The sequence below is a fragment of the Podarcis liolepis genome (genome assembly GCF_965112155.1).
Source record: "Podarcis liolepis genome assembly, chromosome: Z".
NCBI lineage: Eukaryota > Metazoa > Chordata > Lepidosauria > Squamata > Lacertidae > Podarcis > Podarcis liolepis.
Genome location: NC_139570.1, coordinates 48,430,581 through 48,458,180, shown reverse-complemented (window position 1 = coordinate 48,458,180; position 27,600 = coordinate 48,430,581). Strand labels below are relative to the sequence as shown.

The following is a 27,600-nucleotide window of genomic DNA, read 5'->3' as shown; positions in this document are numbered from 1 at the left end:
ACGGGATAGACAGGAAGTCCAAAGTGTTTGTAGATATATGATTTTGGAATAGTTTTTTGTCCTTGTTTCTTTTATTTAGGTATATAAACTTTGTATACATGCTGAAAATTACATTGTGATGTAATATGAAAATGTTTGCCGATGTAACATAAGAACGTTAATAAATAAATAAAACTCAAAAAAAGAAGAAGAAAAGAAAATCTTTCGCCCTCACCCCAACCTTTGTGGACATGTTTTTGCCTTACACAGAAACCCCAGCCCCCACAGGCAGGAACCCCAGGATCGGTGCGTCGAAGTCAGTGTCCTCGCCAAAGGGACAGGCCAGACGCCCTCCTGCAACACCTTCCCTTCGCACAGAAGCAGTCAAAAGTACTCCAGTGAAAACCTCACTCTCGTCAAATGACGCTCTCATACTGGGTAAGCGGTTCAGCAAGGCAACTGGGTGTTCCATATACAGTGGTGCCCTGCAAGACAAATGCCTCGCAAGACGGAAAACTCGCTAGACGAAAGAGTTTTCCGTTTTGGAGGTGCTTCGCAAAACGAATCTCCTATGGGCTTGCTTCGCAAGACGAAAATGTCTTGCGAGTTCCTGCGGGGGTTTTTCCCCTTCCCCCCCTTTTTCTAAGCCGCTAAGCCGCTTATCATCTGATCCGATCAGCAGATAAGCCGCTAAAAGCCGCTAATGCGCTAATCCGCTAATCCGTCAATGGGCTTGCTTCACAAGACGAAAAAACCACTAGACGAAGAGAATCACAGAACGGATTCTTTTCGTCTTGCGAGGCACCACTGTATGGCAGAATATAATATAACAATGGAAGACTATATCAATCCAAATTTCAAACGCACAGCAGTGAGGCAAATAGTTGTTTCCACTTGGGGGGGCTCCCCCTCCCACCACAGAGTTTTGGACCCAATCCGTGTGGAACTTAGGGAGTACTTCCGGAGCGCTTGGCTCACCACCGGAGTTGGATAAGAGGAATAACAAAGAAAGATGGGTTTGACTTGGTAGGGTCTCAGCTTATATCCTTTATTAACAATAGGAGAGCCTCTTCCACCTCAGTCTCAGGAGCCACTATGGAGACATTATCTTAACGCTTCAGATTGAAGCATAATCCTGTGGATGTGAGCTAAACCTAAAACGTAAAAGATTTTCCAAGTTTGTTTTGATGCCATGTGGGTGACTACATATTAAACTTAATAGCTGGACATACATTTGTCTTGGAAGACAGCACTTTGTTTGTTTGGTTGTTTGTTTGGTTGTTTGTTTTAATTGTAATGAAGTTTGTAAAGAAGAATGTTTAATAATAATAATAATGATGATGATGATGATGATGATGCTTTTAATCAGTGTACAGTAAAGTTGAAAAGACACAATGAAGATAAATCAATTTAAACTCAACCACAGAGTTACAAAACTTGCTGAAATTGTCCACTGAGGTGGAAAGGACATCTCCAGCTGCCAGAAGTCTAATAGGGAGGGGACTCCTCTAATAATAATAATAATAATAATAATAATAATAATAATTTTTTATTTATAACCCGCCCTCCCCAGCTGAAGCCGGGCTCAGAGCAGCTAACAACAATAAAAGTAACACAGCATTCTAAAATCAATTCATTCTAAAATCAATTCAGAATCAAATGAATGGCAACCATTGGGCTAGAGTTCTGTGAGGATTACAGAAGGAGAGAGGAGGTCAGGCTGTGCCTTGGCCAAAGGCCTAGTGGAACAGCTCTGTCTTGCAGGCCCTGCGGACATATGTCAAGTCCCGCAGGGCCCTAGTCTCTTGTGACAGAGCGTTCCACCAGATCGGGGCCACAGCCGAAAAAGCCCTGCCTCTGGTTGATCTCAACCATGAGAGAGTTCCCCAGAACTGTCCCACAATGCTGAATGCACCACTGGTTACTGATTTGCGGGTAGTGATTTTATGCTTCCACCTGCAATGAGGGGCAGTGTATGAACACTTATAACAAGGACAGTGTTCAAGCAAACAAATAAAATGCTAATGAAGAAAATAAAACCATAAAGGCTGGAAGTTCTTTGACGATGTTTCACCTGCCATCATCCCAGGAGGTCACTGCTGGTTCCTTCCCCACTTCCTTCCTTCCCTGGTGTGTCTCTGTACAAACTTTCCACCTGTGTGTCTCTGCAGGGATGATAGTCGTGTGCACAGCTGCAGGAATCGCAGCTCTGGTGGTGGCAGCTGTCTGTTGGTGCAGGTAGGCCCATGCAAAACCTTTACTTGGCAAGAGGCTAGCAGTTTAATTTTGTGCTTCCCCCCACTCCCACCCCAAAACACCATTCTTGGGAACCACCAGGAGGGGTGGAGATGCAGCTATAACAACGGCTAGAATGAGGAGCTGCTTAAGAGCAGCAACAACTGCAATTGTTTATTGCATTTGCATCCCACCATTTTCTCCATGGAGCTCATGGCGTCACCCATGGTTCTCCCCTTCTTCTTCATTTAATCACTACAACAACCCTGTGAGGTAGGTTGGGCTGAGAGTGAACGAGTGGCCATGTAGGGATTTGATCCCTGGTCTCTCCCAGGTTCAAGTCTTGCACTCTAAGCACTAAACAAGGCAGCCCTGGGTACCATGCTGTGCTGTAGTATCAAGGGCTGAGGGACGGGGAATGCTGCCCTCAAGCCCTTCTTATGGGCTTTTCAAAAGCAGGCCACTGTTGGTAACAGGCTCAGCCTTTCTCAACCTGTGGGTCCCCACATGTTGTTGAACTACAACTCCCATCACCCCCAGCTAGCAAGGCCAGAGCTCAGGGATGATGGGAGTTGTAGTCCAACAACATCTGGGGACCCACAGGTTGAGAACCGCTGGCACTAAATGGATTCCTCACCTGATCCAGCAAGCTGCTGGTGTGTCTAATTATTCGCTTGCTTTCCTCTTCCTAGGCTGCAAAAGGAAATACGCCTTGCTCAGAAAGCAGACTACCCAGTTCAGAAACTCCCGGGCCCTCCATCGTATGACAAGATCTCAGTATGTCCTTTCCTCTTTGATGCCTGTTTGCTGGCTATGCACTAAACCTGATGCTCTTCACTGTTTAAAGGGAATGTGGGGGGGGGGGGACATTTGTATGCCTAATTCCAGGCAATAATGAGCCCCAGTTACCCAGCCACAGCAGGGGGTTGCCTTTGCATCTCTGTATCATATACCGTTCTGGCCTCACAACCTTCCAAATACATCTCTGCTAGCAGGGGCAAGTCATTCTGCATGTTTCTGCACTGGATGCAGTTAATACAATTGCTCCTGGGGCATAAGAATTACCTTCCCTAGGGAGGAGTCTGCACATTGCTTCCCTTTGTAAGCAACTGCTGTGGACTTGGCTCCTTCTCAACAGGAAATACTTGCCTGGACTGTGATAATTTCTGCATTCTCTTTTTTCCAAACTCACTGCAACTTGGGCTAACTTGCAATGTTATGTACACTGTGTCTGTTTTTCTCTCCCCAAAGCCCGGCGATAAGAAGTTGGCACAGAGTGCCCAGATGTACCATTACCAGCACCAGAAGCAACAGATGCTCTCCATGGAGAAGTGAGTAGCACCTTTTTTCACCCATGTTTTTAGCATTTTCTTCAGACTGCGGCTTCCACACACCCCGTGGCAACAAGTCTGCTTTATTAAAATACTTTTATCTCGCTCTTCACCCTAAAAAAAGAGGGAAGTCCTCTTAGAGCAGCTCCCCAATGTCATTGATGAGACAATTCCCTGCCCCTCAGGCTTACAATCTTTAAAAAAGGCATAATATAAGAGAGAGAGGAACAGATTTGGATGAAGTAGGAAAAAAGCAAACTCAGTTAGGCCTCCTCCTTTCCATGCATGATTCTGGGACTGGGTTCCTGTGGAGGGTGCATTTCAAAAACCTCTGCCCGAGAGAACTGGAACAGCCAGTCCACAACCTTGCATCCACATCTTTAGTGTATTTTTAATGTGGACTCGGGTGGCGCTGTGGGTAAAACCTCAGTGCCTAGGACTTGCCGATCGCATGGTCGGCGGTTCGAATCCCCGCGGCGGGGTGAGCTCCCGTCGTTCGGTCCCAGCTCCTGCCCACCTAGCAGTTCAAAAGCACCCCTAAGTGCAAGTAGATAAATAGGTACCGCTTTATATCGGGAAGGTAAACGGCGATTCCGTGTGCTGCACTGGTGCTGGCTCGCCAGAGCAGCTTCGTCACGCTGGCCACGTGACCTGGAAGTGTCTCCGGACAGCGCTGGCCCCTGGCCTCTTAAGTGAGATGGGCGCACAACCTAGAGTCGGACACGACTGGCCCGTACGGGCAGGGGTACCTTTACCTAATGTGGACTCACTTGGGAAAAGAAGAAGAAGAGGAGGAGGAGGAAGTTGGATTTGATACCCGTCTGTATCACTACCCTAATGAATCTCAAAGCGGCTAACATTCCCCTTTCCCTTCCTCCCCCACAACAAACACTCTGTGAGGTGAGTGAGGCTGAGAGACTTCAGAGAAGTGTGGCTAGCCCAAGGTCACCCAGCAGCTGCAGGTGGAGGAGCGGGGAAGCGAACCCCATTCACCAGATTACGAGTCCACCGCGCTTAACCACTACACCACACTGGCTCTCTACATTCCTTTGGCCTATGTGATGTGGCCTCTCTGACTCAGATAGCCTTTTTAAAAGCTTAGGTCAGCCTCTCCCCAACCCAGCAAGCCTCCAAACTGCAGCTTGCACCAACTCCTGCTAGCTAGCACAGCCAGGCTGGATAGGAGGTGCAGTTAAAACACCTGAAAGGTACTAGGTTGGGGAAGGCTGGTTGGATTTTGGGAAGATTCAGGACAAAAGAAAGTGCTTATTTACACATCACATAGTTAAATTATGGAACTCCCACAGGAGGCAGGGATGGCCACCAGCTTTGGGCGCCAGGCAAAAACATTTATCTTCTCGCAGACCTTTGACCAATTAAACAATATGTTGTTTTTATAAAATGGCGGAGGGTATTGTTTTTGTTATTATGCTATGTGTTTTTGTGTTTTTGCATTGTAAACCACCCTGTAATCTTTGGATGAAGGACAGCATGGAAATAATAATAATAATAATAATAATAATAATAATAATAATAATAATAATAATAATAATAATAATATTTCCATGCTGTTCTTCATCCAAAGATTACAGGGTGGTTAATAATAATAATAATAATAATTTATTATTTATACCCCGTCCATCTGGCTGGGTTTCCCCAGCCACTCTGGGCGGCTTCCAACAGAACACTAAAATACAATAACCTATGAAACATTAAAAGCTTCCCTAAACAGGGCTGCCTTCAGATGTCTTCTAAAAGTCTGGAAGTTGTTTTTCTCTTTGACATCTGGTGGGAGGGTGTTCCACAGGGTGGGTGCCACTACCAAGAAGGCTCTCTGCCTGGTTCCCTGTAACTTGGCTTCTCATAGTGAGGGAACCGCCAGAAGGCCCTCGGCGCTGGACCTCAGTGTCAGGCAGAATGATGGGGGTGGAGACGCTCCTTCAGATATACTGGACCGAGGCCATTTAGGGCTTTAAAGATCAACACCAACACTTTGAATTGTGCTCGGAAACGTACTGGGAGCCAATGTATATCTTTCAAGACCGGTGTTATGTGGTCTCAGCGGCCGCTCCCAGTCACCCGTCTGGCTGCCACATTCTGGATTAGTTGTAGTTTCCGGGTCACCTTCAAAGGTAGCCCCACGTAGAGCGCATGGCAGTAGTCCAAGTGAGAGATAACCAGAGCATGCACCACTCTGGCGAGACAGTCCACGGGCAGGTAGTGTCTCAGCCCGTGTACCAGGTGGAGCTAGTAGACAGCTGCCCTGGACACAGAACTGACCTGCGCCTCCATGGACAGCTGTGAGTCCAAAATGATTCCCAGGCTGCGCACCTGGTCCTTCAGGGGCACAGTTACCCCCTTCAGGACCAGGGAGTCCTCCACACCTGCCTGCCACCTGTCCCCCAAAAACAGTACTTCTGTCTTGTCAGGATTCAACCTCAATCTGTTAGCTGCCATCCATCCTCCAACCACCTCCAGACACTTACAATTAATAATAATAATAATAATAATAATAATAATAATAATAGCAATGCTCCTGAATAACAGTTGCTGGAAACCACAGAAGGGGCAGAGAGCTCTTGTGCTCAGATCTGGCTTGAGGGTTTCCCACAGGCATTTGGGTAACCAATGTGAGGACAGGATGCTGGCCCAGGTGGGCTCCCTTTGGCCTGATCCAGCAGGGCTCTTGTCGGGTTCTTATATGACGGCTTTTGGAAAGGTATAGTTAAATTGATGGAAGGTCTGTGTATACACCTGAAAATTGCCAAGTGCAGTCTTCTGTGTCCAGAGGCAGGGCACTTTTGAGTACCAGGTGCCAAGGTCAAAGGGGGGGGCGGGGAGTAGCAGTCTCACTTTATTACCTGCTTGCCAAACTTTATCCTTGGTGGCTCCCATTAGAAGAGAAACCCTGGACCAGGTGCCCTGTGGGCTGACCTAGCAAGGCCAGTTGAGTTTCCCCAACACACCTAGCCAAGTTTCAGAAACGTGTCGTGTCAGAGTGCCAGAGTTCTGCAGATGGCTAAGCTTGGAAATGCAGCTTTTGATATTCCAGGGTTTCAACACAGGACTTTTTAAAAACCTGGGAGTGGCTCCAGCTAATTCCTGGAGCTTCTGAACCACCACCACCCACCAAAGACATTTTGGCTCCCTGTGTGTGGAGTCATAGAATCATAGGACTGAGTCAGAAGGGTCCCAAAGTGTCCTGTAGCCCAGCTCTGTGGGGAGAGTGGGTTGGGTGTTCTGAACTGGTGAAAGGCAGCGGTGTGCCGGTATTGTATGCTACACTCTCTCCCTTCCTGCCCTGCCACCATCTCACCTCCTCCACCCCATCAATAGGAATAAAGAGGAGGCCAAAGTTCCAGAATCTGCATCATCAGATGAGGAAAACGAAGATGGAGACTTCACCGTCTATGAGTGCCCGGGCCTTGCTCCTGTGAGTGTTTCCTCTTCCACGCACCAAAGAGTGCCCTTGGCCCTCTGACAGCTTTTCTTACTCTTTCTGTGTGCTTCTTGATAACTAAGTTCTGCTTGTTTTATTGAGTAATGGCTCACAAACTCAAATTAGGATAATTTTTTGTTGTTGCACTTAACCCACACCTCCAAGCAGTGTTGGAAGTGGCCGGGGGTTCCTGCACTTACCCAGAGTTCAGTTTCCTTGGAATGAGGATCAACAGAGACATCGGTGTCTTTAGGAAACATGGTTTATTTACGGGTATATACAACCTGGGACGCAGGTGGCGCTGTGGGTTAAACCACAGAGCCTAGGACTTGTCGATCAGAAGGTCAGCTGTTCAAATCCCTGCGACGGGGTGAGCTCCTGTTGCTCGGTCCCTGCTCCTGCCAACCTAGCAGTTCGAAAGCACACCAAAGTGCAAGTAGATAAATAGGTACCGCTCCGGTGGGAAGGTAAACGGCGTTTCCGTGCGCTGCTCTGGTTCGCCAGAAGTGGCTTAGTCATGCTGGCCACGTGACCTGGAAGCTGTACGCCGGCTCCCTCGGCCAATAAAGCGAGGTGAGCGCCGCAACCCCAGAGTCAGTCACGACTGGACCTAATGGTCAGGGGTCCCTTTACCTTTACCTTTACAACCTGAGCATAGGATGGAGGGGCTCACAGTATCGGTGCCCCAGCAGATCTTGCTACTTCAGTAGGTTTCCAAGTCATAGCTTTGGGGTCCAGCACAGAGCAAGGTGTGCCTCAGTCTCCCCAGCTTCCAGCATCAACCCAAACTCACTCACACAACTCTCAACCCCTCGCACTTAGCCTATTGTCCTCAGGAAAGGCACACCCATTTGTCTGTACGGCGACAGAGCTCACTCTTTCAAGATGTGAATGATGAGTAGTACTTAGCTGACCTGCTAAGGCCATCACCATGAAAAAGAAACTGATTTGGCAGTTTCTCTCTTGCAGAACATAGCTTCACAGATACAGGATTGCATGTTTGGGAAGGAACCCATGGTATCCTCCAGACTGAATTCACAGACTAATAATTATTAATACAGGCGATTCCTCAATTATACGAGGGTTATGTTCCAGGGTTCCATCATAAGCTCTCAGTCCTCCATCCAGGCAAGCCAGAGCCAAGATTGCTGTTTAAGGACAACTTCCACCCAGGCAGAAATCCTTGTGGAGAGCGTAGAGCAGGACTGGTGAGGGGGAATGGCCTCAGAAAAGGGGATTTGAACCCTTGGCTCCCTGGTCTGGTCTTCTAACCACACACTGGCTCTTGAAGGGGAACACCAAGTCTTGCTCTATTGTGAGAGAGCATTTCATTTGTGTGTCAGAACTCTTGAGCTCTTCCAGTTGAACAGTGTAGGGCAGTAGATTTTTAAAAGGAAATGCTGAAAAAACTGGGGGTTGGGGGAGATGACTAAAAATTCTTGAGGCAATTAATTTTTGCTGCTTTTCACATCTTCTCCCTTCTCTTTTCCCCCTCACCTGCGCCACCCTGGACTCCATGCAGACTGGCGAAATGGAAGTGAAGAACCCTCTGTTTGATGACTCCTCGCTGCACTCCCCACCCACCAAGTTGCACCCATGACCTCTGGCCGAGCATGTTGTGGACTGTATCTGCCGAGCCTTGTGTGTAGGAATGTCCCAACCTGCCGACATCCTCACTACCTAAAGAAAGAGTCTCCTTTGCAGCACCTCCAGATGCCCGAATGTGCATCTCCCCTCCCCCCTCCCCACGCCAACAAATGAATCTCTGAAATGAATGCACATTATTGGCTTCTGGGGAGGGCGGGTGGGGGGGCTTCACTCTTCAGCTCTTCATTGCTACCACTGCAACCCCCAACTCCTCTTAGATACAACAACCTAGCACTATTTAGATGATTGGGCACGTGAATTGGGGTGGGGGGAGGAATTGCCTGTTTGCTGTTTTGTTGACTGGGGTGGGGGCGGAGTGTGAGAGAAGGAAGGGGAGTTCCCTGACTTTTTCACCCACCCCCAACTCCTGAAAGGGGCCCTTGTCCTGGGGGCCAAGTCGTCTTGTCAGCCCTCAGAGCAAAAGCCCGAAATGAGAATCCACCCAGCATAAAATGCTATAAATCTATTTTGAATCCAGTGGTGTCATCCCTCCAATTTGTAATATATAAAAATACATGCGGATATACCTTGCAGTTCTTTATTTGAGCAGTATGGTTGGGGGATCGTGCCAACAATCTGTATTTTGTGGAGATTGAAAGGGAAGTTTAACCTTCCTACCCAATAGTACTCCTAGGACATTAAAATGCCCATTTTAAAGGTGGGAATGGGGACAAAGTAAGGCAGAAGGATAACGGCATTCATGGTAGTGAAACAATTTCAAATCACTTCTGGGCTTTTATCTGCCAGGCAGTTGGGTCCTCAGCTGTTGAGTTGTGATCTACAGCAAGGTCCAACCCCATCCTAGGATGAGTTACACTCCCTTTGAGAAGCCTATCTACATGCCAAAAATAAAACGCTTTTAATGCCCCTTTAACACTCAGGATGTCTCCCTCCCAAATAAAACTGGGAATTGTAGTTTTAAGACTGCTGAAAACTCCAGAGGTTCCAGCTCTTCTGTGCAGAACTGTGGTTAACAAGATTGCGTTCATCATCATGGCCATGTTGTGGGATAAAGAAAATTGTGGACGAAAGGGAGAGTTAACGCAAGTGGAACAGCTTTAAAACATAACAGTGCAGTCCTGCGTCCATTTACCCAAAAGTAAGCTTTGCTGCACTGATGGGACTTCCTCCCAAGCTTGGGACTGTGCCCTTAAAGTCATCAAATCACTGTGCTTTAATTGAAGCACCAGGTGCGGGGAAAACACTGCATCTGGTCTTCACAGATTGCCCCACCTGGTGCTGCAAGGGGGCATGGGGTGGCAGTGGCAAATATGCGTTCCCTTTAGGGTCTAGAGAACCCACCCTGCTAGCAAGAGGGGAAAGTTCAAAGGTGGCTGACCGGGCATTTCAGACTGCTGGGGGTAGGAGTGATCCAGCCTATGGGCTTTAGCAGGAACCAAATAAAACATACTGGTGTTCACAGGGGGTTCCTTGAGTTTAGGCACAGTGGTTCTCAGCCTGTGGGTCCCCATATGATGTTGGACTACAACTCCCATCATCCCTGAGCTCTGGCCTTGCTAGCTAGAGGTGATGGGAGTTGTAGTTCAACAACATGTGGGGACCCAAAGGTTGAGACAGGCTGGAGGGGGTTGCCAAGCTGGACAGTGCTGGGTGTCTGTGCGCTGGGTGTGCAGCGGTCAGGCCTGGTCCAGGATGTTCTGAGGCAAAACAGAAAATCTGCCCCAGAGAGGAGCAGGTGGGAACGTGGATGTGGGGTGGGTGGGCGGCAACAAGCAGAGGGGGAGGTGAGATGGGCGCTCCTCAGGAGCCCTGATCTGCCACCCATCCAAGCTGTCCCCACCCTGCTGCCTGAGGCGCCTGCCCCACTGAACCTCATGAGCAGGCTGGCCCTGACAGCAGTAAATTTGCTGTCCCAAACATTGGCTTCTTCCCTCCTCTTTCACCACACAGTAGTGCTGACCTCCCTGTTTCTACCCTAGTTGACAACAGGGGTGACAACTTCTGTTCTGTTGCTTTTCTTCTACCCCACTAACCCCCAGTACCTCTAGGGCATCTAACTGATGAGGGATACCCCTGTCATTCTTTGTGATAAGTGAGAGATTATTGCCAGGGGGCGGGTGTGTGTGTGTCCTTGGTAAGATCACTTTTGCAGCCAGTTCAGCCAAGAGCAGGTCCACTGTGGCTTCAAAAGCAGCTGGAGACCCCTTTGTTTTGTACACAGAGGGCTCCAGGTTAAAATCGCATAGCATTGTGGGTCCAGTAAGACTGGGAATGACCCACGTGCAAAGCCCCGGACAGCCCCTGCTGCCAGTCAGTGTAGGCAGTTCTGAGCTAGATGGAATCAGGGTCGGAGTCAACTGTTTCTGACAATCATGCTCCTGGGCTGCACAAGAACCAAAATGGAACTATTCCTCGTGGGTTTGGGATGGAGCCAAGTGCTTCTAAAAGTTCAAACCTCAAACCCTGTTTTTTTGGGGGGGGGATTTTCTAATTCCTATTCTGAGACACTTAAAAAAATTGAAAACACAATTTTTGAAAGTTTTCCCTCTCCTAATTTGCTGAACAGAGGAAGGGTGAGGTTCCTAACTTTGGGGTAACTCCGTTGTTTTGCATTAAGAGAAGATTGGGGTGAGAGAGACCTCAGTTCATAGAGTAGCCTTTGTAAACCAGATGCATTGGACTACATGCTGGGATGGCTCAGTTGGTAGAGCATGAGACTCTTAATCTCACGGTTGTAGGTTCAAGCCCCAGCATGGGGTAAAATATTCCTGCACTGCAGGGGGTTGGACTAGATGACCCTCATTGTCCCGTACAACTCTATGATTCTGTGACCTCCCATCAGCCCCAGTCAGCATGGCTATGTGGGTTGGGGAACATGGGAGTTGTAGTCCAATGCATCAAGAAGTTAGCTGGTTAACAAAAGCTGTCTTTATAAAAAGTTGAGCCTGGATAGATTCTTAAAATCAGACATGGAATAAAGAGAGCATCATATATCCACACCTGTTTTATGTTTTATTTCCCCTGGTCCGAAGGCATTCCTGAACAACAACATCAGGAACCTATGGCCCTTTAAAGTGAGGTCTAGAAACTTGGGTTTCTTAATTTTATTTTAATGCTTAGCTGGTTGGCATGGGGAAGGAAGCAATGCTTGAAACAGGAGTGTACCTCTACAACGCTGACCCAAGGAACCTTGAATACCATCTTACTCAAAGCCTTCTAAGATTCATGCTTCATTTGCAGGGCAGAGGCATTTAGGGAGCTTTGCCAAATGTGTATCTGAGGTTCAACACGTGTGTGTGTGTGTGTGTGTGTGTGTGTGTGTGTGTGTACACATATATAGCCATGTCTGTGGGGTTTCTTCCCACCTGCTATGGCTGCAGAGTCTGGGCCCGTGGAATGACAGACAAGATCTACCAGGAAAAGAGATGGCAAATTTATACAATTTTAAATGCACAAAATTGGAAGAGATCTGATGTTCCGCACCCTCTTTCCTTGGAAGCCCCTGTCGCGAGAGAATCCACAGCTCCTTTTAAAATATACCATTGCTGGTTATCCCTTGTATCCCTTGTACAGTGTAAGAGAGCCACACTGTTAAACTGCAGAAGAGATTGGAAATTGTAATGGAAATGTATTGATGGAGGGTGGGGGGGTTAGTATAAAGTTATCTGAAGAAAACCCGTGGGGTCTTATATGCAGCCTTCATTGATTTGAAGGCTGCCTTTGATTCAATTTCACAAGTAAGACTCTGGGCCAAATTGAATACATCCAGTATAGATAAAAGATTATTATTTTTGATTAATGGCCTATAAAGATACTGTGTTGTATGTAAGATCCTCCACAGATGGCCAACTCATAGGCCCTGTACCAGCCACCAAGGGGGTTACAGTGGTGCCTCGCAAGACGAAATTAATTTGTTCCGTGAGTTTTTTCGTCTAGCGAATTTTTTGTCTTGCGAAGCATGGTGTCGGGAAAGTTTTGGAAAAGCTTCAAAAATCACCAAAGTCTTCAAAAACCTCAAAAAAGGCTACCACACCACGTTCTATGAGTTGCTCCTCGAAGTCGAGTTAAGAAAAAGGAAACAAACTTGCAAGACATTTTCGTCTTGCGAAGCAAGCCCATAGGGAAATTCGTCTTGCAAAGCAGCTCAAAAAATGCAAAACCCTTTCGTCAAGCGAGTTTTTCGTCTTGCGAGGCATTCGTCTTGTGGGGCACCACTGTATTTATTTAACCTATATATCAATGACATGGTTAAAAGCTTAACATCTCCGGAGTTCCATGCTCCTAAATCGGCCACAAAACCAATCTCAGTGCTCTTATACGCTGATGATGCGGTCCTCCTATCCCGAACAAAAATAGACCTTAATTCTTATGCAGAATTGGACAAAATGACAGGAAGGATTCGAAACCTGCGGGACCAGAGATTTACAGAAGATTGGAAGAAGTATATGAATTATTTGAAGAGCAACTGTAATCAACAAATTACGCTAGTAGGACTACAAGAAGTTTTGTAAGGAGAAAATATACGAAATGTTACAAAGTAGAAAAAGAATATTGGTTATGAGTTTGAAATGTAATAGGGAAGATAAGAAATGCATACTGAGAGATTAGATTGGAAAATTTTCAGACAGGATTGATGGAAGTCAAAAATTTGAATAAGATGTAAAAGTATGTTTAATTACTGTTGAAAATGATATGTTAAAAAAAACTAATTAAAAAATTATATTTAAAAAAAAAGGCCTTAAAAGGTTGATAGGAGAATTCTCAGCATATTGCAGGAGAGAACAGCTGGTGGTAAACTATCAGAAAACCAAAGTCATGGTTTTCGCAAGGAAATATAGATCACATAGATGGAGTGTGGACAATCACCCACCTGAGCAAGATAAAGCCCTTAAATACCTGGGCATAGTCTGAGGGTCAGCCATCTTGTGAATCTTAAAAAATCCCCCCCCATGCCCCCATAGCATCTTTGGGACAGTCCCTTCTGCTTTCTATTGCTTGGCTTTGAATTTAGCAAAGTACTCTTTAACTTATTTTCCATCATGACAGCCCTGCAAAGTAGGGCACTGTCTCCAAGTTATAAGTTGCCTGAGGCTATAGAGCTCGCTGGCGTTTGAACCCAGACTGTGCAGCTCAGAGTCTTAACTAGCTGTGGGGCATTCAGGTTCCTAAATCATAAAGTGAGGGAAGAAGGAAGGAATCCTTGATTGTATGCTAACATTTTTTATAGCTCTACAGTATTAAGTATCCTGAGCACACACACACTGCTATGGAGAAGGCTCTCCATTCTACCTGCTCCTTGTTTGGCATTTGCAAAGAGCTTCAAAAGGCGCGCGCACACACACACACACACACACACACACACAGTCTTACGGGGGGGGGGGCTATGCCCAGGGTGGGGGGTGGAGATATCCAATTTCTCTGATTTATTTCTCTCTTCTTCTTCTGTTACATGTGACTCCTCCAAACTAATTTCATTGTATGGACTGTGCTTAGTGTTACTTTAAATAAGGGGAAGTTTTATTAAAGGACTAAATTTCAAACCAAATCATGATTTCCTCTTCTTTCTTAACCCACTCACACTCATAATATAAGCTGGTTTCTAGGTCTTTGGTTTAAAGGACATATTTAAGGAGGTATGTTGGATTTCCATATTGGGGGGACTGGACTCTCTTCTGCCTTGATTTCGATTGCCAAGTAATCTTTGTGCCCAGAGGATTCTGGGAAGTGTTTCCAGAGTGAACCTTTGGGTCATGTGAAGGTCTAGTGCCGACTATAATATACAGGATGCAGTGGCGTAGCATGGGTTGTCAGCACCCGGGGCAAGGCAAGTAATTTGCGCCCCCTAACCTACCAACGCTGCCAGCTTCTTCTTGCTGCTGCCTGGTCTGGTCTGGTGTGGTTCTCTCCCACGCTCAGCGCTGCGCTGGGCGGCCGCTGCACTGTCCCTCCCCCAGATAGTCCCTCGCTCTCTCTCCGCACCGCACGCCTGGCACCCCCCTCCACAGTGGGCGGCGACCTGGCGGCTTGGATCGGATTCACACAGCCAGCACTGCAGTGAGAGACATCCACCTGGAAAGCACAGGTATTCCCCAATCTGCATTTTCAAAGCATTCTCCCTTCGAAGCTCTCTTGAATATTTCTTTGCAGATACAATACGATACGATAATCTTTATTGTCATTGTCCCATACAGAACAATGAAATTGAAAAAATATGTATCAGACATTCAAAAACCAACAAGCCTGCTATCCCAGCCTGGTTAGCCCCCTAAAAACTCTGATACCCCATAATTAAATATAATATGCTCCCACAGAGACTACCTTACACTGTGTTTAAAACCAAAATCGCATTTGGGTAGAAACTGTTTCTCAGGCGGCTAGTCCTAGTCTTTATAACCCTGTACCTTCTTCCAGAAGGTAGAAGCTGAAAGAGATCATTTTCGGGGTGTGCACTATCCTGCGCTATCTCTGCAGCTTTCTTATGGCACCTGGAAGCACAGATTTAATCCAAGGTGCGAAGAGTGCACCCAATTACTCTCTCTGCAGTCTTTACAACCCTGGACAGCATTGGTTTTCCCCTGACCGTGCAGCTCCCAAACCACACACAGCTTCACAACACTTAAGAACTGTAGAACTTCTAGAAAACAATATTAAGACTCTGTCAAAAATGTATAACTTGCTCCTAGAATGGCGTACAAAGGATGAACAGCTTAAATTGGTTATGATAAACTGGGCAAAGGACTTAGGACACAACATACAAATGTCAGATTGGGAGAGACTATGGAGAATAGAACTGAAATTCACAGCATGTTGTATGCTGAAAGAAAATTACAGTGGTACCTCAGGTTACATACGCTTCAGGTTACAGACTCTGCTAACCCAGAAATATTACCTCAGGTTAAGAACTTTGCTTCAGGATGAGAATAGAAATCGTGCTCCGGTGGCGCGGCAGCAGCAGGAGGCCCCATTAGCTAAAGTGGTGCTCCAGGTTAAGAACAGTTTCAGGTTAAGAACGGACCTCCGGAACAAATTAAGTACTTAACGCGAGGTACCACTGTATATGAAAATGACTCCTACTAAGTTATCCAAAATGTATAGAACAAGCTCCAATATTTGTTGGAAGTGTAAAGAAAAGGAGGGTACCTTTTATCATATGTTGTGGTCATGTAAGATAACAAAGCTTTTTGGGGAATTGATATACAATAAATTGAAAAAAATGTTTAAAATAACATTAGTCAAAAAGCCTAAAAAAAACCTAAAGCTTTTTTACTAGGAATTACAGGTTCCGACATCCCAAAAGACCAGAAAATACTGTTTATGTATGCGACAACAGCTGCAAGGATGCTACTAGCCCAAAGATGGAAAGAACCAACAGTTCAGACTAGGAAAGAGTGGCAAGCCAAACTGTTGGACTGTGCAAAACTGATTTGGGAGACTCAAGAATCAAGAGGATAATGACTTTAAAAAAGAATGGAGAAAATTCATAACTTACTGAGGAAACCATTGTAAACAAATAAAAACATTAGCTGGCCTTGTAACTTGTAAAGAAACAAAAGACCTGGATAATTCAGAGAGATGAAAAACTGTGGAGAACGTAACAATAGGTAAATGGTAAATGTACCCCTGCCCGTACGGGCCAGTCGTGTCCGACTCTAGGGTTGTGCGCCCATCTCACTTAAGAGGCCGGGGGCCAGCGCTGTCCGCAGACACTTCCGGGTCACGTGGCCAGCGTGACGAAGCTGCTCTGGCGAGCCAGCGCAGCACACGGAAACGCCGTTTACCTTCCCACTATAAAGCGGTACCTATTTATCTACTTGCACTTAGGGGTGCTTTCGAACTGCTAGGTGGGCAGGAGCTGGGACCGAACGACGGGAGCTCACCCCGCCGCGGGGATTCGAACCGCCAACCATGCGATCGGCAAGCCCTAGGCACTGAGGTTTTACCCACAGCGCCACCCGAGCCCCGTAACAATAGGTAGTCTTAGGAAAAATACCGGTATTTTAAGGACCCATGCAGGGGCCAGGGGAAGTCACAAGATTCAGAGAATCTCATATATGGATATGTTAAAAGTTTTTCCTCATTATTATTTTAAATTTGTTCTTGTAAAAACTAAAAAATAAAATAAAAAAGAACTATATGAGAAGTTTGTTCCCTGCAGGTTAGGATAGTCCAAGGTCACACAGTAAGCTTTATAGCTGAACAGGGATGAGAACCTGGCTAACTTAGCCAAACACCCTGAATCTCCACCAGCACCCCCACAACCCAACCTGATGGGTTCTGATGTTTTGATCAAATAGATGTAAAGGTCTACAGAGCTGAATAAAGCCCCAGCCAGCGCAGGTATGCTCCCACCAGCCCCAGTCTCATAGGAATGATGGGCATTGTAGCCCCAAACAGCTGTAGGGCACCATGTTGAGGAACGCAGATCAATTCTGTAGGGTTGGGAGATCTCTTTGGGAAGGGGTGGAACATGTACTTGGGTCTTACATTTGGCTGCAGGCTCCTTTGAAGCTGCCAATAATCTGGAAATGCCCCATTTGTTTTGATGGATGCTTGAACTAAGAAGATATTTCCAGCCATTGGGTGGAGCAAGTGAACCATGCATTCTGCAATTGAATGTTACGGATGGCGCTTCATACCACACCTAAGTCACACTGTAGGACTCCCTTCCATAAGGTGCAGCTTTGAAAAGAGTGTCCTCCCCCTCCCCCTCCGCATTCTTAAAGGTAAAGATAAAGGGACCCCTGACCATTAGGTCCAGTCGTGGCCGACTCTGGGGTTGTGGTGCTCATCTCACTTTACTGGCCGAGGGAGCTGGCGTACAGCTTCCGGGTCATGTGGCCAGCATGACTAAGCCGCTTCTGGCGAACCAGAGCAGCGCACAGAAACGCCATTTACCTTCCCACTGGAGTGGTACCTATTGATCTACTTGCACTTTGGTGTGCTTTTGAACTACTAGGTTGGCAGGAGCTGGGACTGAGCAATGGGAGCTCACCCCGTCGCGGGGATTCGAACCGCCGACCTGATCGGCGAGTCCTAGGCTCTGTGGTTTAACCCACAGCACCACCCGTGTCCCATCCCCATTCTTACTCCTTCATTAAATTATCTATCCATGGCTACAAGTCAACATGGCATAGAGAAGCTACACAGAAGTTTTTCTCCCTCATAGCACTAGAACTTGTGGCCATCCAAGGAAGCTGATTGTTGGAAGATTTGGGACAGAGAAAAGGAAGTCCTTTTACATGCACCACACAGTTAAACTATGGAGATCACTCCCACAGGAAGCAACTGTGTCCATGGAGATGGATGGCTTTAAAAGAGAACTGGGAAATGTGATGTGGGATATTGATCAAAGGCTCCTGGCCACAATGGCTACGTTCTGCCTCCATTGTCTGAGACAACAATACTTCTGAATACCAGTTGCTGGAATGAGCCTCAGGACGGGAGAGAGTGCTTGTTCACAGATTCTGCTTGTGGGGTTTCTTAGAGGCAGCTAGCAGGCCACCAGACATCTCTAAGATGCTGGACTAGAGGGGTCACAGGCCTGATCCAGCCTCAGGACTATGTTCGTATTGCTGCGTGCCCCCTAGACTATTGGAGGCAGTACGTCAACTGCTGGAGTTCGCAGTCAGGAGGCCAGTGTTGCACTCATGCCTGACTTCATTAATTAATTCATTAAAATATCAACATCTTTCCTTCCGAGGAGCCCTACGTAGTTTACAGAATGAAATTCCAACTAGAAAACATTTACGTGTGAGTTTGAAATGTATGTACAGCAAACAATGATCAATGGTACATTGAGGATGTATACAAATACTAAAACAGGTCCATAACCTTTCTGGGTAAAGTCTGAGCAAAGAAATGTGTTTTCAACAGTCTTCAGAAGTAGCCCAGCATGGGAGCCTCCAGTAAATTACCCAGAGGCATATGTAGGAAGACAGGAAGTGACTTCACTGACTGAGTCAGCCCATTCATCCTTCTAGCTGGGTACTGTCTACACCAGGGGTCAGCAAACTTTTTCAGCAGGGGGCCGGTCCACTGTCCCTCAGACCTTGTGGGGGCCAGACTATATTGGGGGGGGGATGAAGGAATTCCTATGCCCCACAAATAACCCAGAGGTGCATTTTAAATAAAAGGACACATTCTCCTCATGTAAAAACACCAGGCAGGCCCCACAAATAACCCAGAGAGGCATTTTAAATAAAAGGAAAGGACACATCCTACTCATGTAAAAACACACTGATTCCCAGACTGTCCACGGGCCGGATTTAGAAGGCACTTGGGCTGGATCCGGCCCCCGGGCAGTCGTTTGGCCACCCATGATCTATACCAGGCATAGCCAAACTTGGCCCTCCAGCTGTTTTGGGACTACAATTCCTATCATCCCTGACCACAGGTCCTGTTAGCTAGGGATGGTGGGAGTTGTAGTCCCAAACCAGTGGGAGGGCCAAGTTTGGCCATGCCTGGTTTACACTGACTAGCAGCAGCTAATCAGAGTCTTGGGGTGGGGGAGTGGGACTCCTAGCCCTACCTGGAGATACTGGGGATCAAACCTGGGACCTTCTGCATGCAAGGAAGTGCTCTATCCCTGGGCTACGGCATAAACTTGGCCACTGTGAGAAATGGGAAGCTAGACTACATATGCTTTTGGTCAGGTCCAGCTGCAAGGGCTCTTCTTATATTAAACTGGAAATTCTTGCTTGGAATTGCCTAGATTTGCAGCCTTCTGTGTGAAATCTGCTAACTGTGTGGGTCACCAGCCCCCTCTAGTGCCTGCACTGTGCCCAGCAACACTTTCCCAAGGTGCTCCTCACGCTGAATTAATTTAAGGGCAAGAATGAGGAGCCTTCCCCATTTGGCATGTCTGCAGGAGATACTCATCTGTGCACAGCTGTGGTTGAAAGGAAACAAATCCAGAATATTGACTCAATAGAGGTCAGCAGCCAACCTTTCCTGAAGCTGCAACATCTTTGCATGGAGAGTGATTGAATAATGTTAGATGTAGGAAAGGGAACAGAACAACCTATACTGCACAGAGGCTGAGCTGGACAGAGGCAACTCCAGGTGGCAACTCATGCAGAGATGCGACAGAGGATCTCCTCTGAGAGAAAGTGACTCTCCAGCACTCCAGTCTGGTGTGACTTTGGTTGCGTTAATAAGGAAGACTTAAGCTTGTCTCTTCCTCCAAGTTCTCGGGACATTTGGGACAAATAAAGCGCAGCTTAACTCTGATCTTTTTGTACTCCATTTTCTGCATTTACTATGAGGACTGCTTCTGGCACCTGTTTTATTCTACACAATGTAAAGTTTTTGTATCACTTTACCTTCTGATATCTTAAGTTATAGTTAACATGATAACACAGTTCCTTTGAATTAGACCCATAGCTGTCAACGTTTCCCTTTTTTAAAGGGAAATTCCCTTATTCCGAATAGGATTCCTCACAAGAAAAGGGAAAAGTTGACAGCTATGGATTAGACATTAGTGTGCAGGCTCATAGGACTTAAGAGACACCCCTGTTGGCATATGACATTTTGATGTGCCATCTTATGCCAGCCTTTTGTCTTTCCTCCTTCCTTCCTTTTTGCCCTTTCTTCCCCTCTTCTGTTTCTTATTCTCTAAACTAAATAAACATGGTCACAAAACCTGGTGCCGTTGCAATTACGTTTTGGTGTGTGATCTCTGCCACCAAGTCAGGCTGGTCCATTGGGGCAAATGGGCTGCTGTCCCACCAGCCTCAACCTGCCCTCAGCCTTCTTGCTTGCAACTGGCCATGGGGTGGGTCTGTGTCTTGCCCTTGACTCTGACTCTGACTTGACCAGCTGTTGGTCTTCCTGTCTCCCTTACTACACAAAATGAGTTCCAATGAACAACAAATTAAGGGCAAAGTAAGAATACTTTGATTTCCTGAGATTGCTTTGTCCATTTGAGTGGCGATGTCTGCCACTATCTGGTTTCTGAGAATCTCATTGCAGCTTAAATGGGAGGAGGTGCAGCTTCGCAGACATGGCTCTTTCCACCTGCTCCCTATTTCACACACTTTGGGGAATAGCAGCTGCAATAAACCCCAAAGATTGAAGCTTATTTCTGCAGTGGCTTAAAAAAAAAAACTGAGCTGAAACCCTGCACAAAAGCAGGAGCAATGCTGTCATCTGCCAGAATACCAGGGACTTTCCTTGGCCAGTGAATAAGATGATATTGAGACTTTCAAGTTGTTTTGGAACAGACTGGCATAGAAGAAGTCGTAGAATGAAGAAAACAATCAATTAGAGGCTAGATACCTCTTTGCTTTTCTTTGATAGGGTTCCCACTTCATGCTAGCAGCTTAAATTGTACCCTTTGTCAGCAAGACTTTTTGTATTTTCAGTTAAAAACTAAAGGTCTGGCTCAAGATCCTTGTTTAAACCTCAGAAGAATCAATGCATTCAGAAGCCAGCACTGCCGATTTCAAAGGAACGGAAACCTAGGAAACAATGCACAAGAGTGCAGTCATGTGGATAGGGGTGCTTAACTTTTTACTCCTCTGCCGCTAATCAGACACCTTCCAAACTCATGGGCTGCATGAGGTAGCATGGAAGGTGAGTGGCGGGGGGTGCTGAATTTTGGCATTGCACAGGGCACCACAGAAAATTGAGACCCCCCAAGTCCACCACTGCTCACTCCCCCAAGAGGCAGTGATGGCCAACAACCTGGATTGTTTTAAAAGAGGATCAGACAAATTCACAGGGAAGAGGGCCATCCAGCAGCAGAGCAAGCTGATTGGGCACCTGGGACAGCAACCATGCCCTGCACCCAGGGGTAGGGCCAGCCACCCACGGGGGCAGGGCCAGTGGGGGCAGGACGCTCTGTGGGGCCTCCAAGGAGTCTGTCGGCCTTCTCCCACTCAGCCGCCCTACAGCTGGGGGAAGGCAGCAGGCGAACTGTTTGGGCAGCGCAGAGCCAGGAGAGACGCATAGCTCGGGTGCGCTGGCAGCCTCCCGGTAAGTGCTGCGCAGCATTTTGTCACCCCCCTCAATGGTGACATCCGGGGCGACCCGCCCCCACCGCGCCCCCCTTCCTACACCCCTGGGGCTATCCATGGCTACCAGTCTGAAATATACTCGGAGTCCTGTAGTGATTTCATGCTCTTTATTGCAGCTCGTTAAACAGTGATTGAATTGCCCCCCCAAACCTCAGGCTGGTATATACAGTGGTACTTCTGGTTGTGGGATCCGTTCCAGAGGCCCATTCGCAACATGAAAAGAGCACAACCCACAGCAGCATGTCTGCACACGCGCGGGTTGCGATCCGCTGCTTCTGCGTATGCGAGAGCGGCAAAACCCAGAAGTAACACTTTCCGGTACTTCCGGGTTGCCGCGGGAAGTAACCAGAAAGAATGTAACATGAAGCAAACATAACATGAGATATGACTGTACATTATTTACAGAATGAGTCCCATCTGATTGGCGGATTCTGCTTCCTTCCTGGAGCCTGATTGGTCTTCTCCTGTAGGCCAATCAGTTGTTGCATTCTATGATCCTACCAGCCTAATAGGCTGATTAACTTCCTCCTGGAGCCTGATTGGTCATTTCCTGCAAGCCAATCAGTTGTTGCATTCTAGTACATTTCCGAGCACAATTCAAAGTGTTGGCGCTGACCTTGAAAGCCCTAAACGGACCTGGCCCAGTATACCTGAAGGAGCGTCTCCATCCCCATCGTTCTACCTGGACACTGAGGTCCAGCTCCGAGGGTCTTCTGGCAGTTCCCTCACTGCGAGAAGCAAAGCTACAGGGAACCAGGCAGAGGGCCTTCTTGGCAGTGGCACCCGCCCTGTGGAACGCCCTCCCACCAGATGTCAAAGAGAAAAATAACTACCAAACTTTTAGAAGACATCTGAAGGCAGCCCTGTTTAGGGAAGCTTTTAATGTTTAATAGGTTATTGTATTTTAGTGTTTTGTTGGAAGCCGCCCAGAGTGGCAGGGGAAACCCAGCCAGATGGGCGGGGTATAAATAATAAATATATTATTATTATTATTATTATTATTATTATTATTATTATTATTATTATATCCTACTTGCCTATTGTTCTAGGATCCAAGCTTAGTACATAACACAGCCACAATGGCTATGCTCTGCCTCCTCAGTTTGAGGCAGCAATGCTTTCAAATATGAGTCGCTGGTGCCACAGAAGGGGAGAGGGTCTTGTGCCCGGTTCCTGTTTCCTGGTTTCCCTTTAGGTCAACTAGCTGACCACTGTGAGAAGAGGATGCTGGACTGGATGGGGCCCCTGTGGCCGGATCCAGCAGCACCTTCTTATGCCCTTGTGTTCTCCTGCCCTGGAGATGAGTTGTGGGGTTGTTGTTTTTAAAGTGGGGCAGGCACAGCTGCCCTCCTTTTCCTGCCTAGCTCCTGTCAGCTTACGTTGGGTAAACAGGAAAGGAAACAGGTCTCACTGCTGAGCAAGGTGCTCTCTCATTTCGAGCATGGCGTAGGAGGGGTGCTTCCTTCCTCTCCCCCCTGTCATCGTCCCCCCCCCCGCCGCAACTTTGTGGTAATGAGAGGATCAGATTTATTTCCTTGATTGGTTTCATTTCAACGGTTCTCGCCTCTAAGCGAAGTCCAAGTGATGAAACCAAGAAATTGTCTTCACATTCATTTCTGGCCACACCCCTGAATCTCGCTGCTCTCCATCTGGCATTACTTGCACAGCTTGAGAAGCTGTAAGCGCCTCAGGGCAGAGACCTGCCATCGCTGCTTATATTACTTTGTGAAGCATCTTCTATGTACCATCCTTCACACACACCCCACCCATGCCTTTCTTACCCCCAGTGCAAATGAATAAGAAAGAGCTGCATTTGTATTTTGTTGTTGTTTAGTCGTTTAGTCGTGTCCGCCTCTTCGTGACCCCCTGGACCAGAGCACGCCAGGCACTCCTGTCTTCCACTGCCTCCCGCAGTTTGGTCAGACTCATGCTGGTAGCTTCGAGAACACTGTCCCACCATCTCGTCCTCTGTCATCCCCTTCTCCTTGCGCCCTCCATCTTTCCCAACATCAGGGTCTTTTCCAGGGAGTCTTCTCTTCTCATGAGGTGGCCAAAGTAGTGGAGCCTCAGCTTCAGGATCTGTCCTTCCAGTGAGCACTCAGGGCTGATTTCCTTCAGAATCGATGGGTTTGATCTTCTTGCAGTCCATGGGACTATCAAGAGTCTCCTCCAGCACCAGAATTCAAAAACATCAATTCTTTGGCATTTGTATTAGCAAGGGGTAATAGCAAGGGGTATTGCCTTGGGGTCCGTGTGTGTGTATAGATACCACCTGCACAGATAAGACCAGCAGGAAGCAGTGGAGAGGAAGTGGCAAAGGAGGCTGTGAGGGCATTCCCATTCCAAAGCTATAGGACAACTCAGGGAGGGAGTGAATGAGCTGGGAGATTTGGGCTTAAGAGAAGTTTGCTGGCAGAGGAGGAAGTGTGTGAAAGGGTGGGGGAGGGGAGGGGTCCAATTTATTTATTTATTTATTTATTTATTGCATTTCTAACACGCCGTTCTCTCCAAGGACCTGAAGGTGGCATCCATGGGTCTCTCGCCTCATTTAATCCCGACAACAACCCTGTGAGGTAGATTAGGCTGAGAGGCAGTAACTGGCTCCCAAGGGGTTCAAATCAACACTATGCCACAATGAGGTGGCTGAGGTTTTTTTTAAAAAATATTTTTATTAAGCAATTTCAACAGAACAAATTATCAATCCAAATAGTCAATTACATTATTTTTCTTCCCTTTCCCCCTCCCCCATCCCTCCCTCTCACACACAACCCCAACCTGGGACTTCCCTCAGCTCCCCTCTCTGATTTATTTGCACATATTATTCTCTGCATATTAAAAATTGTACGTATCATTGCTTTATCCATCATTTTTTCTATTAATGAGGTGGCTGAGGTTTGAGGCGTGGCAGAGAACTGAATTTACAGGTGCAACAGGTACAGAGCTGCTGCCCCATCAGCTGTTTGCACATACCCTTCAATGAAAATAGAGGTGTCTTATTCCATAATAATAAAAAAAATACAATTTATACCCCACCTATCTGACTAGGTTGTCCCAGCTACTCTGGACGGCTTCCAACATACATAAAAACATTTTTGAAGAATTAAACATTTTGAAACTCCCCTATACAGGGCTGTCTTCAGATGCCTCAGGTGTCAGATAACTCCGTACCCTCCAACATTTCTCTGATGAAAAGGAAAAGTGGGACATTCCGGGATCAAATCAGAAACCGGGACAGCTTCTGTAAATCTGGGACTGTCCATGGAAAATAGGGGCACTTGGAGGGTCTGCTTGCATGACATGAGCTGTTAAATTCATTGTCAGCTAACTAAAAGGTTCAGATGGTGATTTGTTTTGGTTTTTTTTAAAAAGATTCAAAATTAAAACAAGACATATTATCCAAAAACATACCATCCTTATTCCCCCCCATTTTTCCTCCCTCCCCCCACCCTCCCACACAAAACCCACCCACCCCCACCCTCGACTTCCCACAGTTCCAGTCTTTGGTTTCTCTGAGAATGCTGTTTTCTGCATGTTACAAAGTTGTATAGATCCTCAAACTATTTAGCTGATTATTATCAATAAAAAGTTTGTGAATGTTTATTCAAAGCCAGCCAAGGAGTCTAGTTCACTTTGTTGCGTCTTCAAATACTTTGTAAAGGGTTCCCATTCATTTTTAAAGTCACAGTTATCCTTGTCCTGTAGCTTATATGTCAGTCTTGCCAGTTCTGCATAGTCCATCAATTTTTCTTGCCTTGATTCTTTAGTTGAGGTTTCATCAGTCTTCCATCCTTGTGCTATTAGGACTCTCGCGGCCATTGTCGCATACATGAAGATGTTTTTCAGCATTTTTGGCAGGTCTTTCCCTACAGTCCCCAGCAAAAATGCCTCGGGTTTTTTAACAAATGTTAAATGGAACATTTTCTTCAATTCGTTGTATATCGTTTCCCAATTTTTTTTAATTACATTACAATCCCACCACATATGATAAAATGTCCCCTCCTTTTCCTTCCAACATATATTTGAACTAGTTTTGTACATTTTCCCTAACAGCACTGATGTCGTGTACCATCTGTACATCATCTTCATGTAATTCTCCCTCAGTAGGGAACAATCTGTAAATTTTATATCAGTTTTCCATAATTTTTCCCAATCTTCCATCATAATGTTGTGACCTAGGTCAGATGGCGATTTGTGTCAGATGGTCAGTTTGTGTCTGTGTGGGATCAATCCTCTCTGTGATTTCAGATTAAACAAGGATGGCAGAGATAAAGAAGAGATAAAGCGCTTAATCAGCACTCTCCCCCCCCCCCCCGCCTCTCTCTGTGTGTTCTCAGTCATCTTCTGGGAAGCTATATATTCTAAGTTCTCAGTATCAGATCTTTGAACCCTTATGCACTTTGTGATTCAACTCTGCCAGCCTTAGGCTTCTTCAAGGGAGCCTTTTTCATCTCCTGCCCTGGCTCCTCTAATTTATTGGAGGCTGAGCCAGCCGCAGAGTGACGGTTGAAAAGGTGGTACAAGACCTAAACCTTGGTATCCAAGTCATAGAACTGTAGAATTGTGGAGCTGGAAGGGACCCAATGTGATATCTACTCCAGTCCTTGCAAAGCAGGAACCACAGCTCAGATGGCCACCCAATCTCTGCGTGTGCAGAATAACCTCTCAATGAGTTTGTTTCGCTCCCTGGGAATAGGATGGTCCAGATGTCAAAATGCTAAACTTTCACCCAGCCACCTAGGCAGCAAAGACATAAAACGGTGCCCAGCCAGACATACAACCACCATGGTGTGAAGCAAACAAAACTCTGCCCACCTACAGAGAGAAAGCATGTACCAGTTATGGAAAAGTAACAGGGTGAAAGGAAACCCCTGTGTCTTGTACAGGCTCAAGCTAGCTGATGAGCGGAGATGAGAAAACTGTTAGGAACACCCCTGCCTGCTTGTGCCTGCTGGGCCGCAGGCAGCCAAGCTCACAGGAGTGAATCCTGATAGGATTGGGTCAGGAGCCGAATTCTGCCGTTCATCCAGATGAAGGTCCAATAAAGAAGCAGAGGCAATTTGCAGGCACTGGGAAGAGAGGGCTGAGTCAAGAAATCCGTCTCGGGCAGGGTTTGGAGTGCAAGAACAAAGGCACAGGCAGTTGTGGAGCAATCTGATGGTTTGCCCAAGAAGGAGCCTGGCATGACATCACTGCCGCAGCTACGAAGAACGATTTGGAAACAGGCCACGTCAGAAGAAGCTTGTGCAAAACAACAGTGGAGCAATAATGGGGCCCTGAGTCCCTCTTCTTGCAGGCTCATCCTAACTCTTCACAAGGGGGGCCAAGCCCAGGGTGCTCCTTGATTGAATTCAGCAGCTGGCATTGTTGGTATGTGTGGGTGGCCCCTGGGTCCTTTGCACTGGGCTCCAGATCTGCTGCCTTTCTGTCTCCCATTCAACCTTTCTTTCTTTCTTAATGCTTTCAGGGGATCTTTCCCTCTGACAATTAGCCTAAATTTCCATGCACACCAACAAATCAGTATATGCAAATTTGGCCCATGTGCCCCAAGTCCTGCAAGGACTACTACCAGCCATGCGGGTTCAGCTCTGCCTCCACAGTCAGAGGCAGCAGTGATTCTCTTTGTTAAAAAAAATAATTTTTATTGAATGATTTTATGTTACAAAAAACATTGCAACTATACTACCACAAAATAGAATTGAGAAATAAAAATTACATACATCAATATTTTGTTTGTTATTTGTTATCTACCGTCTTATTTCCTCCCAAACATTCCATACAAAATATACACCCACACAAACACACAAGAAGAATAGTGATAATAATGAATTTCTCCCCCTTTTATCTTACAAAATCTTTTCTTCAGTTTTGACTTCCTGTCGAGTCCCTTCGCATATATTTTATCTTACAATTGAATGTACACAAAACAACAAACCTTTCTGTATAGATTTTCCAATACATTCAGAAAACATAATAAGTCCTTAATTGTTGTCCA

At 46.6% G+C, this 27,600-nt stretch overlaps 1 protein-coding gene across 1 annotated transcript in view; it reads left to right on the top strand.

Moving 5' to 3' along the window:
* Positions 1-9,570, top strand: part of NPDC1 (neural proliferation, differentiation and control 1) — a 52,920-nt gene extending 43,350 nt beyond the window's left edge. Inside the window, exons 4-9 of the mRNA XM_083486037.1 lie at positions 250-417; positions 2,151-2,217; positions 2,907-2,991; positions 3,466-3,545; positions 6,882-6,978; positions 8,507-9,570. Of these exons, the coding sequence (XP_083342163.1) occupies positions 250-417; positions 2,151-2,217; positions 2,907-2,991; positions 3,466-3,545; positions 6,882-6,978; positions 8,507-8,584 (575 nt within the window). The 3' untranslated portion in view covers positions 8,585-9,570. The remainder of the gene's footprint in view (positions 1-249; positions 418-2,150; positions 2,218-2,906; positions 2,992-3,465; positions 3,546-6,881; positions 6,979-8,506) is intronic.
* Positions 9,571-27,600: the final 18,030 nt, after the last annotated feature.